Source organism: Trachemys scripta, chromosome 20 (assembly GCF_013100865.1).
Source record: "Trachemys scripta elegans isolate TJP31775 chromosome 20, CAS_Tse_1.0, whole genome shotgun sequence".
Taxonomy (NCBI): domain Eukaryota; kingdom Metazoa; phylum Chordata; order Testudines; family Emydidae; genus Trachemys; species Trachemys scripta.
Genome location: NC_048317.1, coordinates 18,241,861 through 18,264,035, shown reverse-complemented (window position 1 = coordinate 18,264,035; position 22,175 = coordinate 18,241,861). Strand labels below are relative to the sequence as shown.

The 22,175-nt window shown below is 50.7% G+C and overlaps 1 protein-coding gene across 2 annotated transcripts; it reads left to right on the top strand.

The window, feature by feature from the left end:
* The first annotated feature begins 217 nt into the window (after positions 1-217).
* SMPDL3B (sphingomyelin phosphodiesterase acid like 3B) lies at positions 218-20,955 on the top strand. 2 transcript variants are annotated; one of them, XM_034754351.1, is made up of 8 exons: positions 218-388; positions 7,878-8,091; positions 14,250-14,347; positions 15,747-15,890; positions 16,805-16,977; positions 17,138-17,318; positions 19,095-19,228; positions 20,406-20,955. In XM_034754351.1, the coding sequence occupies exons 1-8, from the start codon at positions 322-324 to the stop codon at positions 20,784-20,786; spliced, it is 1,392 nt and encodes a 463-aa protein (XP_034610242.1). In that variant the 5' UTR covers positions 218-321; the 3' UTR covers positions 20,787-20,955. The 2 variants fall into 2 exon arrangements, with proteins under 2 accessions (XP_034610242.1, XP_034610243.1); XM_034754352.1 differs by lacking the exon at positions 7,878-8,091 and having other exon boundaries at positions 246-388.
* Positions 20,956-22,175: the final 1,220 nt, after the last annotated feature.

Sequence of the window (22,175 nt, the reverse complement as noted above, 5' to 3'; positions counted from 1 at the left end):
CCTGTTGGGTGAACGTCTGCACGGGGGTAGCTAGATGTATTAGAAGGAAATAGAGCAAAGTGAGCATTCAGTTAAATATGAACAAACAGCCCCCCTCTCCCTGCATAGACTCCCAGCAGCAGCATTGCCCAGACTTGATTGCAATTGACCCTCCATTGGCTGAGAATATCTTTCTTGAGGCAAGCTGGAGGTGCTCCCACTTCACACATTGCCACGGAGTCAGGTGAGGTGACAACGTCCTGGGATTGGTTCTCTTCTCTACAACGAAGTGGGTAATTAGTCAGAAGCAGCAGCAGCAGCTGTCAGAGCTCCCTGTTCCAGATGGATTCCTTGAGATTCCTGCTGCTTCTAATGCACAGCAGAATTGCTGCCGCTGCCACCGTCCAAGGTAACAGCCTCCTTGAGCTTTCTGTGGCTAGGGAAAGTGCTCCTTCTTCCAAGGGGTGGTTTGCCACAACTTGATTTCTAAACTAACCTCGGCTTGCTCACATCTCTTTAAACAAGCTGCAAGATACAAACAAACCCATGACTTCTGGGGCAGTGCATGGCTCTCCTGGCATTCCTGAGGTTTATTTCTGTCTGGCCACTGACATAAGATTGTGTTGAGACCTCCCCTGCCTTGAGGCACAGGCAGAAAGCATTGGGCTAGGTAGGATGGCAGAGAGCTCAGCCCTGCCCCCGTTACTGGAAAAACATGTCGAACTTAAGAAAAGACACTCTTCTGTACTTGTACCTTGTGTATTGACTATCCCAGAAACCCCCAAGTTACCCCCAAAGTGACAGAGAGATTAGAGGGCAAAGGCCTTCTCTGTCCAGTTTGTTCATGTGGTCTGTTTGGCAGCACAGTGAGGCTGGTGGCTAAGGGAGCTGATTCTGTGTGTGTGCGCGTGTGTGTTTTTCACTGGGCAATAGGGGAGAGAATGATATTAAAAAAAACAGGATTGTAAAAAAGATTGTTAAAAAAAACAAACCATTGACAGGTCCTTGGGGCTGGGGGAGAGGCCTGGAACAACCTAATTCATTAATTAGACTGCAAGCTAACAGTGTTCCTTTAATTGTGTTGGGTTTAGGGACCATATGTCGGCTCCAGACGATAACAGACACGCACTCTGCCCTGAGGAATGTGCAATTCAAGTATAGTCATAACTCAAGAGACGGGATTAGGGTGGGGGAAGGGCTAGTGAGGTATATAGCTGTGTGTGGTTATGGGACTGCTTTGAATTGCTATGGCTGCACTGAGAGTGCTTGTTTGTGGCTAGTAATTCTATAGCTGTATTAAATGCACCTCACAGTTGGAGCTTTAAAGGAGGCAATGCGCCTGGTATTAAAATTCTGCCCTTCCAAGTGTGAGGCCCCCTGGAGGAGGTGGAAGCTGTGTGCTTGCAGTTAAGTCAAGGATCCCTGACCCATTCCAGCTGCACATTCAGCATTGCAGCTCCAGTGAGGAGCAGAGTGCACTTCCCTGCAACTTGCATCATGCACGGATCACAGACATAAGGCCATGGCGCATTGCCAGGTTTCTCAGCCAGGGCCGGCTTCTAGTGCTCGAGAAGCTCTCTGCTTGTATCCTGTCCTGCTGCTGCACAGGTTCACTGACGGGGGGGTCTGTGCCCCCCAGCAAATCTGAGTGAGACAGGCCAGAAATTTGCCCTAAGCAGCCAGGGCAGCCACCGAGGGCAGCATCTTTCCAGATGATGTCATGGTGTCCTCTCACACTGAGGATACCCCTCTGGGGCAGGGGTCCCCACTTATTAGGAAGAGACAGGTAATAGTAGTGAGGGATTCAGTTATTAGAAATATAGAGAGTTGGCTTTGTGATGACCAGGAGAACCGCATGGTGAATTTCCTGCTGGATGCGAAGCTTGCGGATTCTTGAGACATCTAGATAGACTTAAGTGCAGTGCTGGGGAGGAGCCAGTGGTCACGACATGTAGGTACCAGTGACATAGGGAAAGGTAGGATAAAGGTCCTGGAGGCCAAATTTAGGCTGCTAGGAAAAGACTGAAGTCCAGGACTTCCCTAGTGGTATTCTCTGAAACATAGGTGCCGACTCCATGGGCTGGAGCACCCACGGGGAAAAATTGGCAGCTTCCCGACCCTTCCCCCCTCGCCCCAGCTCACCTCCACCTCCTCCCCTAAGTGTCCTCTGTTTCGCACGGCAAGCCTGGGAGGGAGGCGGGAGGAGGAGGAACGTAGCGCGCTTGGGGAAGAGGCGGGTTCAGGGTGGGGATTTGGAGAGGGATCCAATGGGGCAGGAAGGGGGCAGAGTCGGGGCGGGGCTGGGGCCGGGGGGCATGAGCACCCACAGGCGCCAGCTTTTGTTCTGTGCTCTGAAATACTTCCAGTTCCAGTCACAGGGCCAGTTAGACAGGCAGCACTGCAAGATCTCAATGTGTGGGTGAGACGATGGTGTTTAGAGGAGGGGTTTAGGTTTATTAGGAACTGGGAAACCTTTAGGGAAAGGAGGAGCGCCAAACGACAGGCCTTAACCTGCTGGGTGATGGATGTGCTGCCAACAGAGTAACATGTCTCAATCAGTCCTGCTCCAGCCTGTCAGCTATCCTGGAAATACTGTACACCAGAACTTTGGGGACTCTGCTGCTGCTGGGACGTTGGAATCTCATAAGAATGGCCATACTGGGTCCGACCAATGGTCCATCTACCTAAATATCCTGTCTTCAGACAGTAGCCAGTGCCAGATGCTTCAGAGAGAGTGAACAGAACAGGGCAATTTATCAAGTGATCCATCCCCTGGCGTCCACTCCCAGCATCTGGCAGTCAGTCACTTAGGGACACCCACAGCATGGGGCTGTGTCCCTGACCATCTTGGATAATAGATATTGGTGGACATATCCTTCATGAACTTCTCTCATTCTTTTTAGAACCCAGTTATACTTTTGGCCTTCACAACATCCCCCTGGCAACAAGTTTCCCAGGTTGACTATGCACTATGTTAAGAAGAACTTCCTTTTGTTTGTTTTAAACCTGCTGCCTATTAATTTCACTGGGCTAGGGTTACCATATTTCAACAATCAAAAAAGAGGACAGAAGGAGCCCTGCCCTAGCCCCGCCCCCGTCCTGCCCTAGCCCTGCCCCTGCCCCTGCCCCTTCCACTCCCTTCCACTTCCCGCCCCCTCAGAACCCCCAACCCCCCCCCACTCCTTGTCCCCTGACTGCCCCCTCCTGGGACCCCTGCCCCTAACTGCCCCCCAGGACTCCACCCCCTACCTAAGCCTCCCTGCTCCTTGTCCCCTGACTGCCCCCTCCTAAGACCCCACCACCTATACTCTGACTGCCCAAAACCTTACACCCCCAACCCCCAGACAGCCCCCCCTGAACTCCTGACCCATCCAACCCTCCCCCCTGCTCCCTGTCTCTTGACTACCCCCTCCAGAACCTCCCTTCCGCTTCTCTGACCCCCTGACCCCCTTACCGTGCTGCAGAGCAGCGCGCTCGGCAGCAGGGGGAGGGGAGCAGGGTCGGAGCTCCAGACTGCCGGAGGCCGAGGCGAACGGCCGGCCAGCGATCTGCGAATGCAGGGAGGGGGAGGGAGGGAGAGATAGGAGGAGAGTGGTCTCAAGTTGCAGGGGAGAGGAGGGGGAAGTGGAGGAAGGGCTCAGGCTGCCGGAGCCCCGTGCGAGTGGCACGATCTGGCCGGCTGCCCTGTAAGCCGCGCGCGCTCTGCATGGGGGGGAAATCCGGACATTTACAAATTCCCCCCGGACGCTATTTTTAACTCAAAAAAGCTGGACATGTCCGGCAGAATCCGGACGAATGGTAACCCTACACTGGGTGATCACTGGGTCATATCCTACGTTATGTAATGTGAAGGGATAAATAACGCTTCTCCACACCATTCATGATTTTATAGACCCCATCATATCATATCCGTCTTCTCTTTTCCAAGTTGGACAGTCCTAGTCTTTTTAATCTCCTCATATGGAAGCTGTTACATACCCCTTATGATATTTGTTGCCTTTCTCTGTATCTTTTCCAATTCTAATATATCTTTTTTGAGATGGGGCGACCAGAACTTCATGCAGTATTCAAGATGAGAGCATACCACTGATTTATATAGTGGCATTATGATATTTTCTGTCTTATTTTCTATCCCTTTCCTAATGGTTCCTCACTTTCTGTTAGCTTTATTGACTGCCGTTGCCTAACGAGCAGATGTTTTCAGAGAACTATCCATGATGACTCTAAGATCTTTCTTGAGTGGTAACAGCTCATTTAGACCCCATCATTTTGTATGTATAACTGGGATTGTTTTCCATTGTGCATTACTACTTTGCATTTATCAACATTGAATTTAATGTGCTATTTTCTTGCCCAGTCACCCACTTTTGTGAGATCTCTTCGTAAATCTTGACAGTCTGCTTTGGATTTAACAATTTTGAGTAATTTTGTATCATCTGCAAACTTTGCCACCTCACTGTTTACCCCTTTTCCCAGATCATTTATGAACATGTTGAACAGCACTGGTCCCAGTACAGATCACTGGGGGACCCTGCTATTTACCTCTCTCTGCTATGAAAACTGACCATTTACTCCTACTGTTTGGTTCCGCTTTGTTTGTAACCAGTTATGATCCATGAGAGAACCTTCCCTCTTATCCCATGACTCCTTACTTTGCCTAAGAGCCTTTGGTGGGGGATTTCATCAAAGGCTTTCTGAAAGTCAAAATACACAATATCCACTGGATCACCCTTATCCCCATTTGCCGATCCGTTCAAAGAATTCTAATAGATTGGTAAGGCATGATTTCCCTTTACAAAAGTCATGTTCACTCTTCACCAACAAATCAGGTTCATCTATATGTCTGTTCTTTACGATAATTTCAACCAATCTACCTGGTACTGAAGTTAGGTGTCCTGGCCTGTAATTACCAGGATTGCTTCTGGAGCCTTTTTTAAAATTCAGCCTTAATTAGCTATTCTCCAGTTTCCAGAGGCTGATTTAAGTGATAGGTTACATACCACAGTTAGTAGTTCTGCAATTTTATATCTGAGATCCTTCAGAACCCTTGGGTGAATATATCTGGTCCTGGTGACTTATTACTGTTTATCAATTTGTACCCAAATCTCTTCTATTGACCCCTCAATCTACGACAGTTCCTCAGATTTGTCACCTAAAAAGGACGGCTCAGGTGTGGGACTCTTCCCCCAGACTCTCTGCAGGGAAGACCGATGCAAAGAATTCATTTAGCTTCATCCACAATGGCCTAGTCTTCCCTGAGTGCTCCTTTATCCAGTGGCTCCACTGATTCATCTCAGATTTTGACTATACTGTATTTGATTGTATGCTTTCTTTCACATATAGTGCCACTCCCTCACCAGCATGACTTACTCTGTCATTCCTATATATTTTGTACCCTGGTATTACTGTGTCTCATTGATTATCAGCATTCCACCAAAGTTTCTGTGATACCTATTATATCAATATCCTTATTTAATGCTAGGCTCTCAAGTGCACCCATCATAGTATTTAAAATTCTTGTATCTGTAGACAAGCACTTATAAAATTTGTCAGTCTTAAGTTGTCTGTCTTTATGTAGCAATGGGACTTTTTTTGTGTTTGACTTTTTCTCTTCAGTTCCTACCTGTACTTTATCAACTTCTATCCTCTCTTTACTAGTATATAGAGAATCCCCTTTAATAAATTCTCCCCTAAAGGCTGTCTCTCTCCGAACCATGTGCTTCTCCACACTCGCTGGCTTTCCCCCAGCCCTTAATTTAAAAACATCTCTATGTTCATTTTTACATGCCACCAGTCTGGGTCTGTTTTGGTTTAGGTGGAGCCCATCCTTTCTGTATAGAGGCAGGGGTCAGTCAAGAGCTCACCTGTAGCTGATGGAGCCCAGAACTCACTTGCCATCTGCAATATGATTTCGACCAGAGCTAGTTCCTTTCCAGATACTATTCTGAGAGTGTCCACTAGGAATGGTGTTTGTGTGCATGCACAGAGAAGACAAGGGCTCAGTCACTGCAGGAGCTCAGGGAGTCAGGGAAATGGTTCCCCACAGAGAGAAGATCAAGTCAGAACTAAACTCTTCCCCTGAAATGCTACTCAGCAGACAGCCAGGCCGGGCTAACATTTTGTAAATGGAGGGCAGGGGCTCCGCTTCACGGCTACAACCAACAGGAACAAAAACCAGAAGGGAGCCCATAGAAAGGGGATTGCTGGCTCTATGGCCTGCTCCTCCATTCTCCCACTCCACTAAACTGCAGCTGCTTCTTTGTGGATTCCACTGGGGGGTAGGGTCCTGGCAGCAGGAGGTGGGTGTGGCTGTGGGATCAAAAAACATTGTGGGGCAAAGAGCTTCAGCTCAGAGAGTGCTGGCTTCCCCAGAACCCCCATGTGCAGAGAACACAGTAAAGAATTGCAGAAGGAGTCACTTTCTTCCAGCACTGAACAAGGAACTTGATTAGCATAAGGACAACAGTCATCTCCCTGCAGTTGCCTGGCATCTGTCTGTTCCTGCTTCAGCATGCAGCTACTGCCTGAAAACTTCCTTACCCTTGTCTTGCTGCAGATTTGAAAGAAACAGTTCACTCATCCTCACAGAATCCAGGACAGCCTCTCCAGGTGAAGGAACCAGCAGAAACCCTGCCAGTTCGAGCCCTGTGCAGGAATAGCCAGCCTGAGAGTGTCTATACCAGCATGTTTAGAGATCTCCCACTGTTGCACTGCCAGGGTGGCCGAGTCACCTGCACAGAGCAGTGGTGACTAACAGCACCTGAGCTCCGTCTGCAGGAGGTTCCTCCAAAACGCTGGAGTTCACCAGGTCTGCACTGCCCAAGAAGAAAGGGCTAAGGCACTGCATGGGAGGCTGCAGTTAAGAAAACCCAAAATCCTCTCTGGGTCTTCCACTTACAGAGGCCTTGTTCCACCAACACAGCCCCAGTCAGCAAAGCCTCTGCCACATTCCCCTTCTGCAAACCCCAAGCAACAACAGGGAGATGAACACAGGGCAGCTTTTCTGTCCTGGGGAACAACCCCCATCTCTCCCTCTTCCAGATTGCTCAGTTCAGGGAGGCTCCTTGCTTTGACTCTGACCCTAGCCTTGCTTTAACCCCAGCTGAAATTTAGCTGCCCAGAATCCACGTACTGCTCTCTGGCTTGGCAAGGGGTTCTACTAGGCTATGTGCTGGGGACTGCTTTTGGAAAGTCACACTGATAATAATTCTGTTTATCATTTGCCTGACTGTAGTACGGGGTCTTATGGTGGAAGTAGAAGCCCCCAACTGACTCATGATGCAGCACTGCTGAGTTTATTGAAGGCACAAGGCATGTTTAACTTTCTGGTAGGGATTACCTAGGTCAGGGATTGTCCACCCACTGCAGTTACATTGTGTTGTTAGCTCTAACTGACCCTCAGTCTCTGCAGCTGTGCGCACTGAGTGCTTAGTTTGAATTGCACTGCCCAGCAGTGTGTGTTTGTTTGGACCATGCTGTATTATCCTGTCTGTCTATGGTACTTACCTGGCCCCCATCAGTGCAGTATCTGAACACCTAACGCTCTGTACTGTATTTACCCCCGGGACACAAGGCACTGCTATTATCCCCTTGTGACAGATGGGAACTGAGGCTTGGAGAGATTACATGACTTACCCCAGGTCACACAGTAAGTCTGTGGCAGAGGAGGGAATTGCAGCCAGGTCTCCCAACTCCCAGGCCAGTGCCCTCCCCACTGAGCCTCTACTGCAGGCTTGATAGTTATGTCAGTAAACTTCCCGTATGACTGACGCTGGTTTTGGAATAAGAAGTAGAAGTATAGCTGTATAATGATCTCTGACCCCATGGCTTCCCAGCTGCCACAGCTACTTCAGGTGTTCGATTGCACTGCACTGTGGTGTTTATTCTGTCTTTGGCAGGTCACTTTTGGCATATCACAGACCTCCATTTGGACCCAGAATACAGAGTGGCAACCAACCCTCTTCATGTGTGTCCGTCTGCTGGCTCCAAGCCAGTGTTCAATGCAGGCACATGGGGAAATTACATGTGTGATTCTCCTTGGAGTCTCATAAACTCCTCCATTTATGCCATGAAGGCGATCCTGCCTGATCCGGACTTCATCCTTTGGACTGGGTAAGGAGTACATCCAGGCATAGCAGTGAAAGATAGGGCATGATCACACGAGAAGCTCCATGAATGTTGTGATTAGATGTCACATGCAGAATCCCTTTCAATTCTACTCACAGTGCACATGAGCACCTTAGTGTAACAGCTGCTACTCTGCAATTCGCAAATGTGTGGCTGCAGAGAGAGACCCACTCAGTTACAGTGGAACACAGTAGGGACTTCCCGGGTCATCAGATCTGATCTCCTTCTATCATCATATCATCCTGTTCATAAACTTATAAAGCTCCATCTTCAAACCAGTCAGGTTTCTTGCCCCCAGTGCTCTTATTGGGAGGCTGGTCCAGAGCCTCATTCCTCTAATGTTTAGAAACCTTCTTCCAATTTCCAGCCTAAATTTATTCATAGAATCATAGACTATCAGGGGTGGAAGGGACCTCAGGAGGTATCTAGTCCCACCCCCTGCTCAAAGCAGGACCAATTCCCAACTAAATCATCCCAGCCAGGGCTTTGTCAAGCCTGACCTTAAAAACCTCTAAGGAAGGAGATTCCACCACCTCCCTAGGTAACCGATTCCAGTGCTTCACCACCCTCTTAGTGAAAAAGTTTTTCCTAATATCCAACCTAAACCTCCCACACTGCAACTTGAGACCATTGCTCCTGGTTCTGTCATCTGGTACCACTGAGAACAGTCTAGATCCATCCTCTTTGGAACCCCTTTCAGGTAGTTGAAAGCAGCAATCAAATCCCCCCTCATTCTTCTCTTCTGCAGACTAAACAATCCCAGTTCCCTCAGCCTCTCCTCATAAGTCATGTGCTCCAGCCCCCTAATCATTTTTGTTGCCCTCCGCTGGACTCTTTCCAATTTTTCCACATCCTTCTTGTAGTGTGGGGCTCAAAACTGGACACAGTACTCCAGATGAGGCCTCACCAATGCCAAATAGAGGAATGATCATGTCCCTCAATCTGCTGGCAATGCCCCTTGTAGCGGGGTGGTCACACCTTTTGAGAGGGAAGGACCTAGCTGCCTGGGAGCTGAGCAGGGACCTGAGGTAGGGCAGTGCTGGGGGAAAGGCAAGAGGGGCTGGGGAGCTCCAGCCTGACAACCCCCCAGGCTGCAGGGCCTTGTGTGGGGCCTAAACCAGGTATTGGGGGTGCAAAGGGGTAGCCCGGGGCTAGGCAGTGGCAGCAGGTCCTACCCCCCTTGCCAATGATGAGTGGCCATTACAGGCTGCAGTCTGCCCCCAGGGACTGGGGGCTAAATGATGACTGGCAGTAGGCACTGAGACAAGGTGGGATTAGGGGGTTGGAGGTTCCCTGGGGAGGGGAGATCCTGAGAGTGAGAGGTTACTGCAAGGGGGCAGCACCCCAGATAAAGGGGCACCGGGGCCTGGGAGGGACACGGGGGCCAGCGAACGGCGATGACAGCAGCCTGCCGAGGGCACTCTGGAGCTGGAAAGCGAGCCAATTCCCAGACAGCCAGCAGGAGGCGCCGCAGGGGTGAGTCCCGCATTGCTACAAGTAGTGGAGAATGTGGGCACAGGCGGCCCGCCCCTGATACAAGGGGAAGACAAGGACTGGGACTGTTGCCTGGAGAAACTGAGGAAGGGGACAATGGAACCCGTGTATATTGGGGCTTACTTTGCAAAGGCCCCAGGTGTTAACCCTGGTTGGGGACAGGCATCAGTGCCCTGGCAGAAGGGGGCTGGCGACCCACAGAGACTGTGGGAGGTGCAGTGGGCCCTCCATGGACAGTTGGGCCGGCTGGTGGAAGAGTAGTGGGCCCTGGTAAAACTCCTCCGACAGGAGTTTCAGAGGAAGCAGGGAGAGTGGCGTGGGAAGCCAAGCGCCAGGGCCAGGAGGCCTGTGGTGGAACGCTGGGCTTGCTATGCCTGCGGTCTGCGAGGACATTTGAGGGTGGACTGTCCCTACTGGGATGGGGGCCGAGAGCCTCACCCAGAACAAGGGAAGGTACAAGTCCCTACAAGAGTCCGCCGGGTGAGGGAACCCAGGTGACTGAGGACATGTTGGGCCTGTGGCCGACAACGGCACATGCAGTGGGCATGCCCAGGCCCAAGGTGGAGGGTCCAGGTCAGCCCCGGCGAGGGGGCGGGACCCCAGAAGGACCCCAAAGGGTCCAAGACAGCCAAGAGGGAGGGAGCCTGCTGGGGCTGACACATACTGGGCCACATTAGGAGGCACTGCCCCCTCGAGGGAACTGAGAGGCGGCTGAAGGAGGTGCCTGGGGTCCCGGAAGGGGCGAAATTGGATCAGGTGGAGGCAGCCAGATGGAGGGATGACCGGCCATTGGGTCACCCGTGAGAGGTGGCGGAGACCCAGAGAGAGGTCAGGACCCAGACTGTCACCTGGCAGGTCTCACACCAAGGGACGGAGACAGAGTGGGCCCAGAAAGAGGCTGGGACCCAAGTGGTCCACAATCAGGCCACCAAATGGACCCAGAACCTGAGGGTGGAGAGTCAGGGGGAGGCTGACCTGAGAGCGTGGTTGGAAGCTGCGGAGCAGGCCTGCTGCAAGGCGGAGGCCAACGCTCGGGAGATAGCCCGAAACTGGGAGGCATCCGAAAGGAAGCGGTCAGCCCTGGAGGGGCGGCCCTGGAGGGCCAATTTCAGGGATCCCAGGCCATGAGTCCCCCCGTCCCCAGGGGTGGGGATTTTGAGGAGGGGTGTGTGTAGCGGGGTGGTCACCCGCTCTGGCCTGGAAAGGGTTAAAGCCAGCCCTGGGAGAGGGCTGGGGCTGTAAGAAGCAGCTAGACTGATGGGGAAGTAACCACAGCTGGGGCCATGCCCCAATCAGGTTGCAGCTGGCCCTATAAAAGGTAAGTGAGCCCAGAGCTTAGGAGACTCCCTCTCTAGCTTTTGAGAGGGAAAGACCTAGCTGCCTGGGAGCTGAGCAGGGACCTGAGATAGGGCAGTGCTGGGAGAAAGGCAAGAGGGGCTGGGGAGCTCCACCCTGACAACCCCCCAGGCTGCAGGGCCTTGTGTGGGGCCTAAACCAGGTACTGGGGGTGCAAAGGGGTAGCCCGGGGCTAGGCAGTGGCAGCAGGTCCCCCCCCCCCCCCCCTTGCCAATGATGAGTGGCCATTACAGGCTGTAGTCTGCCCCAGGGACCGGGGGCTAAATGATGACTGGCAGTAGGCACTGAGACAAGGTGGGATTTGGGGGTTCCTTGGGGAGGGGAGATCCTGAGAGTGAGGGGTTACTGCAAGGGGGCAGCACCCCAGATAAAGGGACACTGGGGTCCGGGAGGGACATGGGGGCCAGCGAGCGGTGACAACACCAGCCTGCCGAGGGCGCTTTGGCGCTGGAAAGTGAGCCAATTCCCAGACAGCCAGCAGGAGGCACCGCAGGGGTGAGTCCCGCATCGCTACACCCCTACTTATACAGCCCAAATTGCCATTAGCCTTCTTGGCAACAAGGGCACACTGTTGACTCATATCCAGCTTCTCGTCCACTGTAACCCCTAGATCCTTTTCTGCAGAACTGCTGCCTAGCCACTTGGTCCCTAGTCTGTAGCAGTGCATGGGATTCTTCCATCCTAAGTGCAGGACTCTGCACTTGTCCTTGTTGAACCTCATCAGATTTTCTTTTGGCCCAATCCTCTAATTCGTCTAGGTCCCTCTGTATCCTATCACTACCCTCTAGTGTATCTACCACTCCTCCCAGTTTAGTGTCATCTGCAAACTTGCTGAGGGTGCAGTCCACCCCATCCTCCAGATCATTAATGAAGATATTGAACAAAACTGGCCCCTGTACCAGCCCTTGGGGCACTCTGCTTGAAACCGGCTACCAACTAGACATGGAGCCATTGATCACTACCCATTGAGCCCGATGACCTAGCCTGCTTTCTATCCACCTTATAGTCCATTCATCCAGCCCATACTTCTTTAACTTGCCGGCAAGAATCCTGTGGGAGACTGTATCAAAAGCTTTGCTAAAGTCTACTCCACTGCTTTCCCCTCATCCACAGAGCCAATTTATAACCATTTGTTGTTGTACCAACATTGTCTTCTAGCTCAAATAGCTCTTGGACCAGATCCTCAAAGGCATTTAAACACCTAACTTGCAGTGGGTGTTAGCCACCTTTAGGATCTGGGCCCTTCTCCCTCCCTGGCATTTACCCCTGATGGGTTTATAGAGAGCAGTTAGATCCCTTTCAGCCTTCATTTTGCTAGGTTAAACAAGCCAAGCTCTTCTAGTCTCTTGTTGTAACACAGGCTCTCCATTTGCCTGATTGTCCTAGTAGCCCTCTCTGCTCCTGTTCCAGGTTCTTAAACCCATACTTCTTTCTTGAGAGTGGATAACTAGAGCTGCACAGAGAATCCCAGATGTCTTGCACAGTGGCATCATGAGTCAACCCCATTTAAATCATGAGACTGGCTTTAAAATCATGAGATGTAAAAGATGATAAAGTCGGGGGGGGGGAGGGAGTTATATGCAATCTGTCATTGAGGGGTCCATAGCCATGAAATCTAGAAATTTCTGTATTAAAGAACTGAAAATGGAGATTCTTACATAATCACAAGACTCCAGGAGCTGGGGCTTTAAGAAAAAGACACTGCTTATCTGTTTATTTCTCCTAATTATTTGTAGAATGGCCATTCCTGCCACATGCCTCAGTAGTCCAGAGCTCCCAGCAGTGTTGGTAGAAGGTACAGGCTGGGCTGGGACAATGGTTAGGGAAGAGTGAATCTCAGAATCTGTATTCAGATTCCAGGGTCCTGCTACAGTATCCACTTGGGATTTGGACATGCTTGTAACGTGAGACCTGTGTTGAGTTGGGGAGCAAGGGCAGCAGCATCACAAGACAGGAGATATGTGGCTTTGCTCCCAAGTTGCTGCAGCAGCTGCATCCACAATATAGGGGAGACAAAGATAAAGAAGCAGAAGTTGCTGTCCTCACTAATGAAGAAGCTGCTAAATATGGCCAGCCATTCCAAGTTCTCCCTTGTGTATCATTCAGGGCATTTCAACTACCTAGGAGTAAGGCATGGGTTGCTGTCATCCGTTGGACACTTCTTCTCAGGCAAGAGTGCTCCTTTGCAGGTTTCTCTGGTTCGAGATAACTAATTATGGAGCCTTCAGTAGGTATTTAAACAATAGCCTTTATTATAGAAGTGAAACCATAAACACTTGAGCTGTGTTGGTCAGGCAGAGTCACAGTTGGGCAGCCTGGCTAGTAGATATGTCCTGGCCAGATAACTGGTAACGTATACAGTATCTGTATTAACAATTGACCAATACAGAGCACAAAGGAGTTATTGTTAGGTAAACAGATTAACAACTCAGGAACCTGTTGCTGGCAGAATGAGACTAGTACCCCACACAAATCATAACCAGACCCATGCACCTCAGGCCAGGAGTCCCTTCTGCACACATACAAATCCACAGTGGGCACCATGATTGACAGCCCCTAGGCTGCACTCACTCTCCTGGCCCAATGCTGTTAGCACAGCCATTGGAGCACAAAGTTGTGCATTGTTAAAGGCACCAGAAGAAGGGGTTTGCAAACAGCTTTGTGCCCCTTGGCATGACACTAAAGAAGAGTCTGGAAGGTTTGGTTCAAAAAGGGGCTGTTTGACATATGAGGAATGTTAAGTCTGCTCTGTGAGTTCTGCCGGAGGTCCTTCTTGGAGCACCCAGAGAGAGCAGGGTTGGGAACCCTTGATTAAAGAGGTGGGAGTTTGTATCTCTAACAAATGGGCTTTTCTCCAGCTGTTCAGTCAGGCAGGTGAGTTACAAACAAACAGAAGCAAAGAGCTTTATTTCCCCTCAGTTAATCAGGGTTCACTCTCTTGGTATGTGTAACTCATAACCTCATGGCATCTTCCAGAAACAACACAGTACAGCCAGACCCAGATTTCTAATGTAAAAAGAAAAAGCTGAACAAAGTGGAACAGATTCTTGCCCTGAACAGTTCCCCAAATGTTCACCTGAAATCACACCCCACATGCTAGGCATAAGTTACCTACATGCTGCCTTTTCTTTTATGTGTGCAGGCGCTTCCCGGGGACAAGGTGGGTGAGGAAATATCTTTTATACCCACCCTCCTTGTCTCTCTAATATCCTGGGATTGACACGGTTAATACTGCATACAGACACTTCCCTTTCAGACTGCTAGCTGCATGTGATGTTTGTGCTGTTTTCCAGTGATGATACCCCTCATGTCCCCAACGAGAAACTTGGAGAAGAAGCAGTGCTGGAAATAATTGCCAATTTGACTGCTCTGATAAAACAGGTGTTTCCAGGTACGATTTACCTGAGCTGACAAACCAAGAAGGTGGCAGTGCAGAGAATATCTGACTCAGCATCCCCCTGGCAGGAAAGACCAGCTCAGCCAGCTAGAGATGGCGGATCTAGAGAAGGGGCAGCCATCTAAGGGGTCAAGGAATCTAGTACATGGGGGATATGAGAGCATATTTGTCCTGCTTCCTATGGTTTATAAACTCTATGCATGGGACCTTATGGTCTCTGATTTAGCTTCACTCTTGAATGGGCAACACACTGCAAGGGGGAAGTTTGGAAAAGCAACAGCCTTTGAATAATTAATAGTGGAAAAAATCATTGGAAACCTCCTCTCCTGCTTGAACATCTCAGCAATGGGGAGAAGGAATTATCCCAACACTAGGGCCGGACCCACCAGATCAGTGGAGAGATGCTGGCCTAGCACTGGAATGCCCCAGCAAAGTACATCAGGCCCCTAATTGAACTGGGTCTATGGTAAACCAAATGTGGGTTTACCATAGACCCATAGCCACAGCTGCCCACTGCCCATTTGAGAAACCTAGTGCAAAAGGCCCACTCCTGAATGAGCGTTGTCCCTCCAGTGCTCCTGCAGGGGTCAGATACGCACAGCGTGGAGTCAGTCAGCATTTCCCGCAACTGACTGCACTGTTTGCAAAAGGTGCCAGGCTGGGGCTTTGGAAATTAACAGCTTCCATTTGCCTGCAGATGCCCACCCTGAACAGCTCCTCGCCAGGGGCTCACCCTAACCCCCCCCCCAGTGCCCACCCTGAACAGCTCCTCGCCAGGGGCTCACTCTACAGCCCCCGCCCCCGTGTGCTCACCCTAAGCACTCCCTGTCCCCTTTGTGCTCACTCTGTTACTCACTATAAATGGCTCCCCAGGTGCTGACTTTAAGCAGTTCTCCAAGTGCTCCCCCTAAACAGCTCCTCCCCAAAGACTGACCTGCACAATTCCTCCCTAGACTCTACTTAAAGCCCTCAAAATAGCCCTTCATTGGGACATGTTGGCCCTCTGCCCCCGGGAGGCTGGGGGGGAAGGGTTTCTCTCCCTAGGTTTGCTACAGGTATTTTGGTGGAGCTGCAGCAGTTCAGAAGACCACAATTTTCCCCAATGTAGCTGTCTCCAGGCATGAGAGGGGAATTCACTCCAAACCCTATCCAGTCCTGGCCTCAGGCTGCTCATAAGAGGCCTATTAGCGTTTTTGTTCCCCAGCCACTGGGTTGAGACCACCATGCTGGTCATTCAGCCATTCCTGCCCTGCGAAGGGGTGACCTAGCATTAATGGGCCCCATAGCCTCTTGCCCTGCCCCTAAGTCATTCTGTCCTCTCCCTTAACTCTCTTGCACTCCAGCACCAAAACAGGCCACATGTTCCTTCATGTTTTCTCTTGATTTTCTCCAGACACTAAAGTCTATCCTGCGATGGGCAATCATGACTTCCATCCCAAGAACCAGTTTCCAGCCAAGACACACAGGATCTACAGTGCAACAGCTGAACTGTGGCGCTCATGGCTCAGCAACGCCTCCATCCCAACATTCAAAGCAGGCATGCCTATAATTCCGGATGGCTAGCTCCTGCTGTCTGCACTGCTGGGGGAAGAGGGCGGAGGAATCCCCAGTGACATGCTGCCCATGCAGTGCTGCCTTCTACAGATAGGGCAGTTTGGGGCATATCTGCAGTTAGAGGAAGGGCCCTAGCAATAGGCTGCCAACCTGGCACCACTCGCCAGCTCTGAATTCACTTACACATGAGAAAAGGAAAGATGGTTCCTTGTGCCTCAATCTCTTCTGCTTTCTCACAGTTGCACTAGAAGGGTGGCCCAGGAGTGTCCCTTATAGTGCAGAAGATGTAGGACTGGGCTGTAATGAATATGAGGGTCTGAGGCTGTTGGACTCAGACAGAGCCCGTGGTTCTCTCTGGCTCTCCAGCTCCTGGACTCACTTGCGCAGATTGTGCAGATCACCACTCAGGGCCTCCCTTATCCTGGGCTGACATAAGCAGCCATGGGTGGAAGTGCTGGTTACACTAGAGTCATAGGCTGCCCTGAAATAACTTTACTCCAGATGAGCTTGTCCTCCTTGAACAGGAACAAAGGATGTATTTACAAACAGACATACTGGAGAGCAGTGGGCTGGACCACTTTGAGCTTCTTTACAAAATGTTTCCCATCACTGCATGACCAGCACTTCAGCTGAATGGCTGGAAGCAGCTTTGGAGCACTGATGCAGGCAGGGCTCTAGGAAGCCTCTGGTCTTCTAACCACCATAAGCTCAGATCAGGTCCACAGCACATGGTGTTCAATGTGCTGGCAGCCACTGGCACCTTGCCCAGTCTAGGGCCCCCATCACAGCTATCACCGTGGAGCTGAACCTGAGGTAGAAATAGGAGGGGAATTTGGGGCACAAAAGCCAGCAAGTGGTGTACCGTCAGATCCTTCTCCTGCTGGTTGTGTTTTGCAGGCGCTTTCTACAGCGAGAAGCTGCATGGTCCCAATACCAAAGGACAAATGATTGTCCTCAACACCAATCTGTACTATGATAGCAATAATCAGACAGCTGGCTTGGAGGACCCTGGTGGGCAGTTCCAGTGGCTGGAAGATGTGTTGACCAATGCGTCAAAAGCAGAAGAAATGGTAAAACTGTTTCTTTCTTGACTTCTCCCACCCTGGAATGTCCTTCCTGTAAGCCCCTTCTGCTGCTGAGCTCCTCCTCAGTCTATAACCCTGGAGAGCCTCTCCTCTGCTTGGAAGCATGCACTTAGTCTGTACTCAGCCCGGCTCTTTTCTGTTGTAGGTCTACATTGTGGGGCACATTCCACCCGGTTTCTTTGAGAAGAAGCGGAGCAAACCCTGGTTTCGGAAGCACTTTAACAAACGATACACAGAGATCGTGCAGCAGCACCATGGAGTGATAGCTGCCCAGTTCTTTGGGCACCATCACACTGACAGCTTTCGGATGTTTTACAGCAATGGAGGTACCGTTCCTTGGCTTGTTATGCGCCGTTTACCCACAGCCCTGCCCACTCTAGGAGAACATCCCATTACTGAACGTGGTTCTCAGTGATCTTTCCCCAAATGCTATTGAAATTAGTCCAAATGCTAAGAAAGACTTGTTGTGCATCACACTTTCTGAAACTGCATGGAAGGCGGTTTGATCCAGTCTATTCTAGCACATAGACCCTTTGCTGAAAACCTTTTCACCATGATGTAGCAAGACCCGTAAACATGCCTATGTTACAGTTTGGCGAGTCCTCCTGCCTCCCAGCACTGTGCAGTAGGACATCCCAGAGTGCACTGCCCCACCTGATGCTGGCGACTGTCCTCCAGGCACTCTGTCCCCACCTGCTGAGACACTGTGGGATAGCAGCACAGATCTTTCCAGCCTGTGTAACTCACTGGTCAGTGTCTGTCATGGAGCTCTCTGGTGTGCCACAGACAGGGCACTCTCCTGGGGGTCCGAGGTTATTAGATTTTGTGGGGTCCCTGTATACAAGTCTTTTTCCTAATTTAAAACAAAATGATCACAATTATGGCATCGAGGCTATTAACGGTATACTAAACTTGCCTTTTAATTAACATGAAGCCATTCTGTGGTTACATTTCAATCTTAAAACATGTAGAATATAGTTAAATTAATTCAAAATAGTCTACTTCTTACCTTAGAACAGCTGTTATATTAGTTTCTTTCTGGGAGGGAGTTTGGGTGCAGGAGGGGGCTCAAGGCTGAGGTAGAGTCAGGGTGCAGGAGAGGTGCAGGCTCTGGGAGGGAGTTTGCTGCAGGAGGGGAGTCTGACCTGGGGTTGGGGGACAGGAGGGGATGTGGGGTCTGGGAGGGAGTTTGGGAGCAGGAGGGGAGTCTGACCTGGGGCAGGGGGTTGGGGTGCAGAAGGGGTGTGAGGGGCAGGTTCTGTCTGGGAGGTGCTTGCCACAGGGGTCTCCCAGCCCGTGGCGCAGCAGGGCTCAGGCAGGCTGCCTGCTGTGGCCCCATGCCACTCCCGGAAGCAGCTGGCTAGTGGCACGTCTCTGTGTGTCCCTTGGGGAGTGGGGGGCAGCAGGTCTCCGTGCGCTGCCTGCGCCCGCAAGCACCACCCCTGCAGCTCCCATTGGTCAGGGATGGTGCTGGGGCAGCATGAGGAGCCTCCTCCCCCGCCTTGCCAGGGGCTGCACACATGTGCCAGCAGCCGGCCACTTCCGCGAGCCACGTGGGGCTATGGCAGGCAGCCTGTCTGAGCCCTGCTGCGCCGCTGGACTTTTAGCAGTCCAGAGATCGCAATGGACTGGCAGAGGCTCCAGGATCAACCAGTCAATTGCAATCGACAGATTGGTGACCACTGAATTGTCTATAATTATGGATTTATTTTTGTGGGGGCCCCTTAGCCCAAGGCCCTGGGTTGCAGCCCCTAAAGCCCCTGCGTTAATCTAGCCCTAGCCACAGAGGATGTTAATCTGTTGCAGTCCCTAGCTGCAGAGCCTGATTCTTTAGCTCAGGCTGTAGAGAGTTGTGCTTTTAGCTGGGGAGGGCCCCAGTTCCATCCTGGTGTCAGCCCAGATGTTGGCTGTTGCTCATGCACTGTAGATGTCATTAGGTAGCATTCACAAACACCACTGACACATGGTTGAGGTAAGTGGCTCAGGCAGCAGCGTCACAGACTAGTTACCAATACAAGCACAGAGGTTGTAGCTGGACTGGGTCTGCCACATGCCAGGCTAGCCTTTCACTCATACACGCTTTGTTTTGCCTTTCCATTCAGGTTCCCCAATCAACACCATGTTCTTAGCCCCAGGAGTGACGCCCTGGAAAACATCGCTACCCGGAGTGCACAACGGTGCCAACAACCCTGGGATCCGGGTCTTTGACTATGACCGAGGCACCCTGCAAGTGAAGGTGGGAGACACCCCCCCACTGCATGGTCTGACCCCTTGGGGCATGACTGCAACAGCCCAGGGGCTGCTCACTCAACACCTCCAAGTTGCTCTATCAAATCAGAGCCAGCGCTAATCTAAGGCCAAAGGGAGAGAGGCAGGGGCAAAATATTCCAGTGTCACAGTGCACATGAAGGTTTGAGTTCAGTAGGACAATGGCAGTAAGTTCCAGGGAGCTTGGGAGGGTGATGTGGGCCTTAGCCAGCTGCTGGGATCAGAGCCTCCCGGGGCAGTGCAGGATTGCTCCTCCCAGTTTATTCTGCAGGCCTTTACCCAGTCTGGTTTTAAATATCCCAAACAATGGGTCTTCCAACACTTCCATTTGGGGAATAAAATCACAGCTGACTAGAGCTCACATGCAAGACTCTAGCTCCCATAGAGAATATGGTTTAGGTCTGATCTACACTGTGAACGGGACCTCTAGTAAAGGAGAGATCACAGGAGCCCAGAGAGTGAATGCTGGGAGACAGAGCAGCAGGGGTTTTAACCAGATTGTTTAAAGCTCTGCTTTGGCTTTTTGTTAACACCCGGTAACTTTGCTGAGCAATGAACATTTTGGCAAAAGGCAGCCTTAGTAAAGATTCCGCCCCCATCTCCTCCAGGAAGGGCTCTGCGCCTTCCCCCACGCCCCCCTGCAAAGTGCCACAAGCCTGATATTTCTGTGGCTAAAACCAAACACCACAAGCGCCCTGCTGGCCCTTCTCCATCCAGCATAAGGATGTAAAGTGGGGCACAAATCCAGTTTTGGTCAAACTCTTTTAAAGTTGGCCCCTGCAGGATACTCAGGTTTGAGATACCTTTAACCTGGGCCCCATTAACAGCCCTTTGTACATGGCCTGTTACTTGACAGGATAAAGCCCCCAGCATGATGGCCGGGCCCCCAAGCAGAGCCAACATCCAGCCAGAACTGCCTTGCTGGAATTGGCCAGAGCCTGCCAGATACCTACTCACTGCTAGGCAGCTGGTGTCTCTTCCAAGCTGGGTTTGGAGTGATCGGAAGTGCCCCACACCAGCACCAGTGATGGGGAAACTGCTGAAGCCCAACCCCATCACAGCCCTGGCTGAATTGGTCATTCTCAGTGTTGTTTCTGTGCTCGTTTGCCCTAACACTCCTCTTGGTCTCCTCTTTCTTGCTGTAGGATGTAGTGACTTACTATTTAAACCTAACCCATGCTAACCTGGTGGCCCCAAGATGGGAGAAAGAGTATCGGCTGACTGAAGCCTTCCAGATGCCTGATGGGTCAGCACGCTCCATGCACATGGTGCTGGAGAAGATATCAAAGGACAAGCACTACTTACAGCAGTACTATCAGTTTAACTCAGTCAAGTATGACCTCACAGAATGTGACGAGAGCTGCCAGACTGATCATGTCTGTGCTATCAGGGAAGTTGATTTTCTAAAATATGACGAATGCATTAAAGCCAGGAGCTTCACAGCTGTATCCACTCTTCCAGCAAAACCCCTTTTATTTCTCTGCTCCCTGCTGGGCCTCCTCAGCTTCCAGGGGCACCTCTGGTGACTCTGACTAGGTGGAGCCCTGTGCAAACAGAGAATGCAGCACATAAATCAACATCAGCAAATGCCTCAGTGGGTAGAACTTACTCTGTAAGAGGATGAAATCTGTTGTCATTGCAGGGGTTTTATGACATGATTTTGACCCCTTCTAATAAAGATTGTTGGGTTTGGAAGGGATGGTGTCCTGCTTGGTGCTTTCTAACCAGGAAGGTGGGCGAGGAAATTGCTGTTCACCCCACCATGACATGAGTGGGGACCTCACGAGTTCCATAATCTTTAACTCGACCTGCTAACAAGTGTGGAACTACACCCTGCCTTGTCACTAGGATTGTAGCCCAAGTGCAGTAACTTGAGTTAAGAACATGCCTTTTTTCCTAGTGACAAGGAGACCACAGAGGCTGACTGAGTGGCATGGGTGGGTAACAATGTGGGGCAGCAGGATAGGTTGCGATGCATAAGCCACGACAGCTGGGTGCGGTTCCTTATTCTGTACTCATTTACCATGTGAACTTGAGCAAGTCTCTTAGGCCAAGATTTTCCAATGTCAATGCCTAACCTTAGGTTCCAAAATAAATGGCCAATTTTTAAGTGGTGGGCACTCAGTGTCCCCAGGAACAGATCTAAGGGTCCCAGAGTAGCCCTTCTATTACTTACCTCTCATGGATTGGTAACTGGTTAAAAGATAGGGAACAAAGGGTAGGAATACATAGTCAGTTTTCAGAATGAAGAGAGGTAAATAGTGGTGTCCCCTAGGGGTCTGTACTGGGACCAGTCCTATTCAACATATTTATAAACGATCTGGAACACGGGGTAAACAGTGAGGTGGCAAAATTTACAGATGGTACAAAAATACTTAAGATAGTTATGTCCCAGGCAGACTGCGAAGAGCTACAAAAAGATCTCTCAAAACTGGATGACTGGGCAACAAAATGGCAGATGACATTCAATGTTGATAAATGCAAAGTAATGCACATTAGAAAACATAATCCCAACTATACATATCAAATGATGGGGTCTAAATTAGCTGTTACCACTCAAGAAAGAGATCTTGGAGTCATTGTGGATAGTTCTCTGAAAACATCCACTCAATGTGCAGCAGCAGTCAAAAAAGTGAACAGAATGTCTGGAATCATTACGCAAGGGATCATAGAATATCAGGGTTGGAAGGGACCTCAAGAGGTCATCTAGTCCAACCCCCTGCTCAAAGCAGGACCAATTCCCAACTAAATCATCCCAGCCAGGACTTTGTCAAGCCTGACCTTAAAAACCTCTAATCTTAGCATTAGCATAGCTATCCTCCAATCATCTTTACACCCTCTCTGATGGGGCCATACTTACAGACCAATCACAACTGCTAAAGCTGTCTCTCAATCAAAAATGTTACACAACACTA

What these genes read in the sequence shown, in the direction of transcription:
- SMPDL3B (XM_034754351.1), top strand. Translation starts at nt 322, where the DNA reads ATGGATTCCTTGAGATTCCTGCTGCTTCTAATGCACAGCAGAATTGCT. An exon ending in GACTTCATCCTTTGGACTGG is followed by an intron (nt 8,092 to 14,249) that starts GTAAGGAGTACA and finishes GCTGTTTTCCAG; the next exon opens with TGATGATACCCCTCATGTCC. An exon ending in GATGTTTTACAGCAATGGAG is followed by an intron (nt 17,319 to 19,094) that starts GTACCGTTCCTT and finishes CTTTCCATTCAG; the next exon opens with GTTCCCCAATCAACACCATG.